Source organism: Porites lutea, chromosome 2, assembly GCF_958299795.1.
Source record: "Porites lutea chromosome 2, jaPorLute2.1, whole genome shotgun sequence".
Lineage (NCBI taxonomy): Eukaryota > Metazoa > Cnidaria > Anthozoa > Scleractinia > Poritidae > Porites > Porites lutea.
In genome coordinates this window covers 45,919,309-45,927,783 of record NC_133202.1, presented here as the reverse complement: position 1 = coordinate 45,927,783, position 8,475 = coordinate 45,919,309, and the positions used below count along the sequence as shown (strand labels likewise).

The 8,475-nt window shown below is 41.7% G+C and overlaps 2 protein-coding genes across 2 annotated transcripts; both read right to left on the bottom strand.

Moving 5' to 3' along the window:
• Nucleotides 1–420: 420 nt before the first annotated feature.
• On the bottom strand, nt 421–960 carry LOC140926305 (uncharacterized). Its single transcript, XM_073376062.1, has one exon. It carries the CDS (start codon nt 958–960, stop codon nt 421–423), a length of 540 nt encoding a protein of 179 aa, XP_073232163.1.
• Nucleotides 961–965: 5 nt separating this feature from the next.
• LOC140926304 (uncharacterized) lies at nt 966–2,759 on the bottom strand. The gene is made up of 3 exons (XM_073376061.1): nt 2,431–2,759; nt 1,338–2,242; nt 966–1,216 (listed from the first exon to the last, which is right to left on the bottom strand). Exons 1-3 carry the CDS (start codon nt 2,757–2,759, stop codon nt 966–968), a joined length of 1,485 nt encoding a protein of 494 aa, XP_073232162.1.
• Nucleotides 2,760–8,475: the final 5,716 nt, after the last annotated feature.

Sequence of the window (8,475 nt, the reverse complement as noted above, 5' to 3'; positions counted from 1 at the left end):
TGAACCAGAGGTTGGATATGGAACTGTCTCGTACTTGAGAAAAGAAACTGTAGTAGGAAAAGTCTTGGCACAGACACGAACTGTGCATGTAGAGGGGCGGTACGACTCTTGGCCATGATAAAGGAGCAATCAACTCTTCCTTCTACAGTTTGTCTTCTCAAGTACGAGACAGTTCCATATCCAACTTCTGACGCATCGCTGAAGTGATGCAGTTGGAAGGTAGCATCGAGGGATCAGCCACCGGGAAAATAGCAACGCGAAATAGTCACATGATTGAGCAGTGTCAAGTTCTCCTTCCACTTATTCCAGTCCTTCAACAAGTCTTCAGGCAACTTCTCATCTCAAAGGAGCTTTAGCTACCAAGTCGTCTGTAAGACTCTTTTTGCTGGCAACTGGACTGGTCCAATCATACCAAGAGGATCAAAAATCGGGCTCAGTGTAGACAAACACCTTCGCCGTGTCATTCCCGGGTCGACCTGATGGCGGCGATGTCCTGACAACAAACGTATCGGTATCAATGTTCCATTGTTGTGCGAGGGCTCTCTCTATAGGAAGTTTATCGAGGTCAAGATTCTTGATTGTTCTTTCCTCGGCTGGGATGGAAGCCAATACATCTTTGTCATTTGAAATGAATTTAGTCGGGCGAAAATTCCCTTTGCTTAACATTCCCATCAGTTCCAATGATGAATGCCCTGCCTGTTCTGTCGACGGCTTCGAGAACAAACTATCATCTACATAGAAATTTTTCATGACAATTTCACGAATTTCTTCTCCAAAGGCAGCCTCGTTGTCTGCAGCAGTCTGCTGTAATGCCCAAGCAGCAATGCATGGCGAATCTGCCTTCCCGAACAAATGTACGTTCATCTTATAGTCACTAGGTGGTCCGTCTAAACTACCATCCCACCACAAGAATCGGAGTGCGTCAGTGTCGTCCTCTCTGCAAGCCACTCCATGAAACATACTTTCTATGCATCAGAAGCTACTGCTACTTCATCCTTTCTAAACCGCATCAATACTGCTACTAATGTGTTGTTAAGCAGCGGTCCTTGTAGCAGTTCCGTATTAAGTGCGGTCCCTTCAAATCTCGCAGCTGCATCATACACTACCCTTACTTTAGACTTCTTTGGGTTGATCACTCCATGGTGGGAAAGGTACCATGTGCGGATGCTCGTACGAACCGCTTCTTCTTCCGACAATTTCACTGCATAACCCTTGTCTATGTAGTTATTCATGAACGTTGGAAACGCCGTTTAAGTTGCTGCAGTCGCTTCTCAGCTTGCACGCGGTTGTTAGGCAGCTCAGGGTTATCGTTTCTCCACAAAAGACCAACTTCATACCTTCCACCCTTCGGCTTAGTTGGTCCGTCTTTAGGATTTCGAGGGCTCTTTCGTCTTCAAGACTGTTCGAAGTGCCATCACTCCTGAATCCAAGTGATTCTAAAGCCCAAAACCTTTCAACTTGTTCGTGCAGTTTCATGTCTCTCTTGTCTTCAGCCCAATTAAATTCGAACACTGATAGAGCAACAGGCTTGTTTTCATCCTCCTTTCCGTTGGTTGCCCCGGCTACGCACCATCCAAAGGGGGTCTTCATTCCGTATGGCTGACTCTGTGGAGTGTCTCCCCAGCAATAATCAAGAACCAAATGAACTTGTGGTACGTGTTGACCAGTTAACACAGAGACTTCATTCACATCGACAGCAGTATTTGGCAACTGAAGACCACTGAGGTGTGGCCAAGGAGACAAATCCAGTTGACTTGGGCAGTAGCGGTCCGACACATTTAAACTTCTCACTGTGAAGGCGTGATACACTGGGAAGGACGGACTACCTTGGGTCGCTGAGCTGATCTGGAATTTTACCTTGCATAATTCAAGATTTTGGTCTCTTTGAGTGACAGTGTTTATGCTAACTTTCTCTGGAACTCCTTGAAGTTGCAGTTTGTCTACAATGTTAGAAGTGATCATTAAGCTAAAAGCAGCTGAGTCTAACATAGCATACGTAGTAAGTGGTCTCCCATTTTCAGCAGCCACTCTAAGTGGAACAACTTTGAGCAATACAAAGCTCCTACTGTTATACTCTGTCGTTGCATTATTCACTGACAAATTGGACACTTCCGGGGAACTCTGCTCAGGATTGCCTTCAACATCCTCAATCTCGTTTTTTGTCGAAATATGCCACAGCGAGTGGTGATCTTGTGGACGAGCACAGTCTTTCTCAGTACAACTGGTATTTTCAGGGCAGTTCCTTTGCAAATGAGTGTGAGACAGACATCGGTAGCAAAGAGACTTAAACCTTGCAAATCGTCTCCGCCAACCTAAGCCTTTAGAAAGGATCACCGAACACTTTGAGATAGCATGGCCTCCTTTGCAGACCTTATTGTGTTCACCTTGATTGCGGTTGCCTCCATTACTTCCTTGCTTACTAGCAGTTACTTTGTTCTCTGATTATCTCCGTTTTCTCGTGCCCGGACCTCTGTTGCTAGAGTGGGGATCGTCGGACCAGCCCTTTCTTCAAGTGCTTTTTGATTGGGGTTCCTGCCAACACTGAACTTTGTTTGTTGTTCACTCTTTCTGCCATACACCGGGTCGTTCTCAATTTGCGACTGTGCAGTAATAAATTTGGATAGCTCCTTAAAGTCCAGCTCTCTTCGACCCGACCTCTCGCGATACAACATCGCAGTCTTTCTCCACTTTCCTTGAAGGTGACCTGGCAAACGCTCATAGATGTGTCCGTACTTCCGAGTCCTTGTCCATTCTACCATTCCCCAAGAAAGTCAACTTCATCGTTCAAAGGTAAATTCGTCGCTTCGCCCCCCTTTCTCACGTAGCCTGACTCTATTGGAAAGGTATCAAGGACTGTAGAATTTGCTTGTGGATTACAAGGCGAAAAATCAGTCTCCGAAATAGTCGCCGTTTCGCCGGCAGTAGTCGTTCCATTGCTTTCGATGTCAACACTCGCCGAATCGCACACTGACTCAACAACATGGACGGTTTCATGTATCAACACAACAAAATTCTTCATAGACGGAAAATATCTCAGACAATTTGCTTACGGTGAGATGCTCACTTCGTTGGCAAACTCCGCAAATCGAAGACTACAGTAAGACTGACAAGATTCACAGGAAAAAATAACGGTTCCCATTTTTGGACATTTTTGGGTATTTAAAGAATACCCATAAAAATCCCAAATTTGGCAAAGTGAGACAAGTCCCAACCAGGGAATTCCCAACCAAGTTCCCAGATTGGGACTTGTCTCACTCTTCCAAATTTGGGATTTTTGTGGGTATTCTTTAAATGCCCAAAAATATCCAAAAATGGGGATCCGTTATTTTTTCCTGTGACTCGATTCAACCAACAGTCCAACAGCAAAACGAAGTAACTCCACTCGTAAACTGGCGTTAACACTTTATTTGGACAAAACAAACCAATCCGTACAAACAAGGATATATATACTTCGGACAAGACCAACCAATCCGTACAAACAAGGATATATATTCGTTGTCAAGCGTTAAAACGTCCTTACTTCGTGTGAATCGCTCCAATATGATATATCGAGTGACTTCGTGCAAGAAGAAAACTCATCACGTGATCTAAAAGGACGGGAAACAAGAAAACAGGGTACCCAGCCGCAAAAAAGCGCTCTCCCCCAAAATAAGCGCCTACTACTTGGTGTAAGACTACCCAAAATGTCCCGAGCCACCGCCCAGCACATGAGACCGCGGAGTTGGTACGTGTTCTTCAGGGCAAAAATTGGTATTGTTTTAATCTATCAAAGTCTACCGCTGCGGCTTAAATTTATTTTTTTCGGTGGAGACGCTTCATTTTCGAGGTACTAGCCGGTATTGCTACAAAAACCAGACTGCTAACACTGATGGGGGAACTCCAGCACGCGACGCATGAAAAGAGATAAGAAAAAGCTTTCAGTCCAACATTTCAAACTGACAGCGTAGCTAAAAGGCACGAAGAAAATGAACAAAAATGTTTACTCATTGCCCGTGTATGTGTGCACTAGGTCTTTTCATGGCTGGACGTTGTCGCATGACAGAAGACAGATGAAGCAAATTCAGCGCTATAATAATCGATCTCGCACTCAGATCTCTTGTTGACGAGAGATCTGGGTACGAAAATAACGCGACAACAATAGCTATGGCCCGTGCAGTTCAAAATCCTTATCAACCAGTGGGAAAGCGGCAAATTGAGCACCAGAAGTCGTCTTCACTCCGTTCTGCGACGATAATCTCGTACCCAATTTTTCCAATCTCCTGACACTTCGTTCATTGCAACGGTTGCCTTTTTTGTATCTATCATAATGCTTGTCGTAATACCAGGCAATAGTATGTTTTCCTTGACAAGTATTCTCCGCTGAAGTAACAATAATTCTAACATCGACACTCGATTGATGATATCTATGTTTATAAATTCTTCTAGCGTTTTTTAAACTTATCTTTTTCTTTCAGGAAGTACATTTTGAAGAGAATTCACAAAAAATCTACAAAAATCAGATCCGGTTTATGGGGACCGATATTCAGTTGATCTGCAACTTGGCCTGCCTTACACTGAAAAATCATATCGCTTCTCCGATCGGAGCACGTGTATCAAAAAAAAGGGAACGAACAGTTTGTGTCTTCCCGAGGGAATTGAGTGGAACAGAAACGCCACCGTATACATAATAGTCTCTGTCAAAGATCAGGGAAGATGGGTCTATCATTTCATTAATGATCTCACGGTTGCCAGCTTATTAACGGGTGATAAGAACTTCCACGTTATTGTTGCTGATTTTGAAAGTCAAGATATCGACTTGGCCAAAGCGTTCGACACTGCCCTTCTGAGAGGCAGGCACACTATTATCAACTTGACCGGTAAATTTTACAAGACGCTGGCACTGAACAAAGCTGTAGAGCAAGTACGAAGTGCGCATGATCTATTGTTTTTGTTTGATCTTCATATCGATGTGCCTGTTGACATTCTGGACAGCGTGCGAAAGGTGAGTTGATAGAGCCACGTCACGTCCGCCATGTTGTTGTCCCAGAACAATATAACGGCGGTCATTTGCATAGCTGCTAGCCACGTGAGTGCAAACGCTCTGTACGAGTTATAGTAGCAGGACACACTGTGTTCTTTAACGGATAACTTATTATTCCTCTAAAAATGTCAAAAATCCTCTAAAAATTTATTAATACAAATACTAATCGATTCACATCAATAGCGTTTTTGCCTTCATTTCATCAAAGGTTTAAAAGTCGACTTTCTGTTACGTTTTAGAGTAAAATGCTATTGTTATTTCTGTTGGGTCAAATAGGCTATACCAAATTGCTTCCAACTACACCATCTGAACTCTTGTTTCGTTTTAGTAACAAGTTCAAATTTATATTTGCCTTGAACAGAACACCATAGAAAGAAGAATCGCTTTCTTTCCCGCAGTGGGACGTCTAAACTGCTACAGTACTTATATTGATCATCAGGGCTTTTGGCAGATGAACGGCTATGGTCTTCTTGCTGTATATAAATCAGACTGGATACTTTTTGGCGGTAAGTTCAAAGTAAATCTCACAGCTGAGCAACGTAATGTACCTTTCAATTTCTTTTGGGGCGGGGGGGGGGGGGGTGGGTGGGGCGACTCAAAGAACAGGAGAATTGCAGATTTTGAGCTACCAGACGATAAACTGTAATTTTTTAAAATAAAAAAAAAACTTTATGTAGAAATATCTATCCACGGGACTTCATGCTAAAAACTTGTCGGTTGTAATTTAAAACACAGTTTGTCTAAAATAATCAGAAACGACAATGGCCATTTATAACTCATATAAACCTCGGCAGAGATCAAGACTTTGCTCACACTATACTGGATAGCTTTTGGCGCCGAGACAAAAGATATCAGGTACAGTGTGAACACCTATCCAATATGTGACTCTCCACTTTAGAGATCGGCGGGGCACACCTTCGCTTCGTCACAGAAATCGACTCGAAATCACCGTTCTCATGCGTGAATAGGAGCCCTCTAGCGTTTTTACCCTTTGTAAGGGAATGCAAAGGTACAGCCTTGGATTCTGGATTCCAGATCGTGGATTCTGCATTCTTTGTCAGTGGAAGTTACATTCCGAATTCTAATCGTCAGTGGCGTCAGGATTCCAAAGCCGAATATTCCGGATTCCACACGCAAAAGCAAAAATTTTTTTCGGATTCCGGAATCTGAATTCCCTTACGTGAAGTGGGAAACCTTTTCTTTCCGACACGTCCTGCTACTGAGTATGCTCTGTCGCCATATATACGTTTTTAGATAAGCTACGGGCTCATCACGCAACTCGACACGGCCGGGGGTTTTTTTATCTCAGTAGGTCTCTGATGTAACTAGGTGCCTTAGTCTGTAAGTCGATAGCAACTAATATTTTAAAAATAATTCTGAAGCGGAGAGGGGACCATTGTAAACGGCTGAGTATCGGTGCAAGCTCATACTTTCTTGACGGGTAAAAAGACGAGGGCAGAATGCTGAACAAATACGGTCAACTAATAGCGAGATTATGTAGGTGTGAAAGGTGGTCTTGGCAGTGTCTTGGGATAATATATTGTTAATATATTGATTGTTAATAATAATAATAAAGTGTGTGTAAGTGTGTGTCACTTCTGTTTACGCTTGAACATAAATTTATAAACATTCAAATCGGAATCCGTTCTGCTTCTTACGTGCATCTTCTTTCGGCTCATAGCAAAAAATATAAGAAAAATTACAAAACTAGAAAAGAGAATGAATGAAGTATGAAATAATCAACCTTCACTTTAAATGGGAACCTTAAATATTTGGAAAACCACCTTAACAATCGGCAAAATGTAAGGATGTTTAGAAAATCCTTTTGCAAACGATACTAATTTAGATCCCAGACCTCTCCCGTCTCTGCACATGCGCAGACTTTATTCAGCCCTGTCTGAACTGGGCGTACTACGCAGCCCAATAATTGATCAAAACGACTAAAATATATAACAATTATTCACCGAAGTGGAGGTGGCTAGTCCCGGATATTTACCGAACTGCGAAGCAGTGAGGTAAATATCCACGACTAGCCACCGACACTGAGGTGAATAATTGTTTTAGTATATACTAAAACAGTGAGATCATTGAGCACAAAAATGATGATTTTTAACTCAAATACTGTTGCCAACGATTACAATTTTGGCGCGTAATGACCGGGCGGCTGCGGCCGTCGCTTTATTCTTGCCGACAATTAAAACTTTTCAAGGCATTTGTTTAGCTCTTGCGGGGAAATTTCTTCAAAAGGAGTTGTGAATTCTTTCTGTATTTAAAATCATTCTATAAAAAAAGATTATTAAATTTAGTTTGAAGCTTATTTATGAACAACTCAACTAAATAAAGTAAGCAAGACTTAAACTTAATTTGCATTTGTAAACAAAAACTTTTTCACCAGTTTTATCGATAAATTAGTGTCAAAAAGACAAAGCTTTACCTGTTAAAACTTCCAATCCGAACTTCGTCACCTTCTTCGTGTATTTCGGAAACAGCTTGCTTGATTAGTTGTGAAATTTGTTTGTTTGTTTACGGCAGAAAACCGGGAAGGCATTTTGCTCGCAACTTACGCGAGTTTGGCGTTGCTCGCTCGGAGGAACTGGAGGTGAATCAGTGAATAGTGCAGGATATTCACTGATTGGGTAGCCAATCAGAGCGCTCGAAAAACACTATCCACTGTTTTAGTATATACTAAATAGATTTAGCCAGGGCTAAAGAGCGAAGCTCCCATTTATAAATATATAATGTGTAATATATGATGTGTAATCTTGAAAAGCGTTTGATACGCGCGACATTTTGAGTACTCTTGCAAGAGATGTTCATGAAAGACTGAAAACAAACGGCACAGCGATTAAAATGCAAAAGAGACTTCTAACAATCAATAAAAGAAATATAATTCGGTGAAACATTTAAAGAGACAGCAATTTTCATTCACGAAGACAAGTATTAAAGTGTCTCTAAAAATCCTGAGTCTTTAAGTTTATGTTTTAAGCCGGCTTCCCGTTGTTTGCTTTTTTCAAAGATGAACTCGAGGCAAGAAAATCGCTCAAAGTTTTCTTTCTACAAGCAAATTTATAACTAAGTATTCTTCGGGACCTTTTTTTTCGATTTGCGGTGAGAAAATATATCTAAAGGCTTTTTAAAGTTCTGTATCCCCGATCTGTAAGCTTACATCAAACCTGATACTAGGTTAGATCATTGTCTCAAATCTTACAAACGTGCATAATTAACTTGCCGCATAAACTGTGCTCGACTTCATGAGGTTACATATAAAAAAACAGACATCAGATACAATAATTACTCAGGCTTACAAGCAAGCTGAAAACGAAAACGATGCTATCCGAAATCGGATTTCCGACTTTGACAAGCGACGCAGTTCTCAACCAAAAACCCAAATATATATGATAGCAGCTGTATTTCAGTTTGTACATCCAGTGGAAAAAGACATTAAAAAACATCAC

Bases quoted from the DNA above. Each gene is read 5' to 3' on its own strand.
- LOC140926305 (XM_073376062.1), bottom strand. From the start codon at position 960: ATGTTTCATGGAGTGGCTTGCAGAGAGGACGACACTGACGCACTCCGA.
- LOC140926304 (XM_073376061.1), bottom strand. From the start codon at position 2,759: ATGGTAGAATGGACAAGGACTCGGAAGTACGGACACATCTATGAGCGT. The intron at 2,243-2,430 runs GTAACTGCTAGT...TCATTTGCAAAG, and splicing joins GGAGATAATCAGAGAACAAA to GAACTGCCCTGAAAATACCA. The intron at 1,217-1,337 runs GTATGAAGTTGG...ATAACTACATAG, and splicing joins ACTAAGCCGAAGGGTGGAAG to ACAAGGGTTATGCAGTGAAA.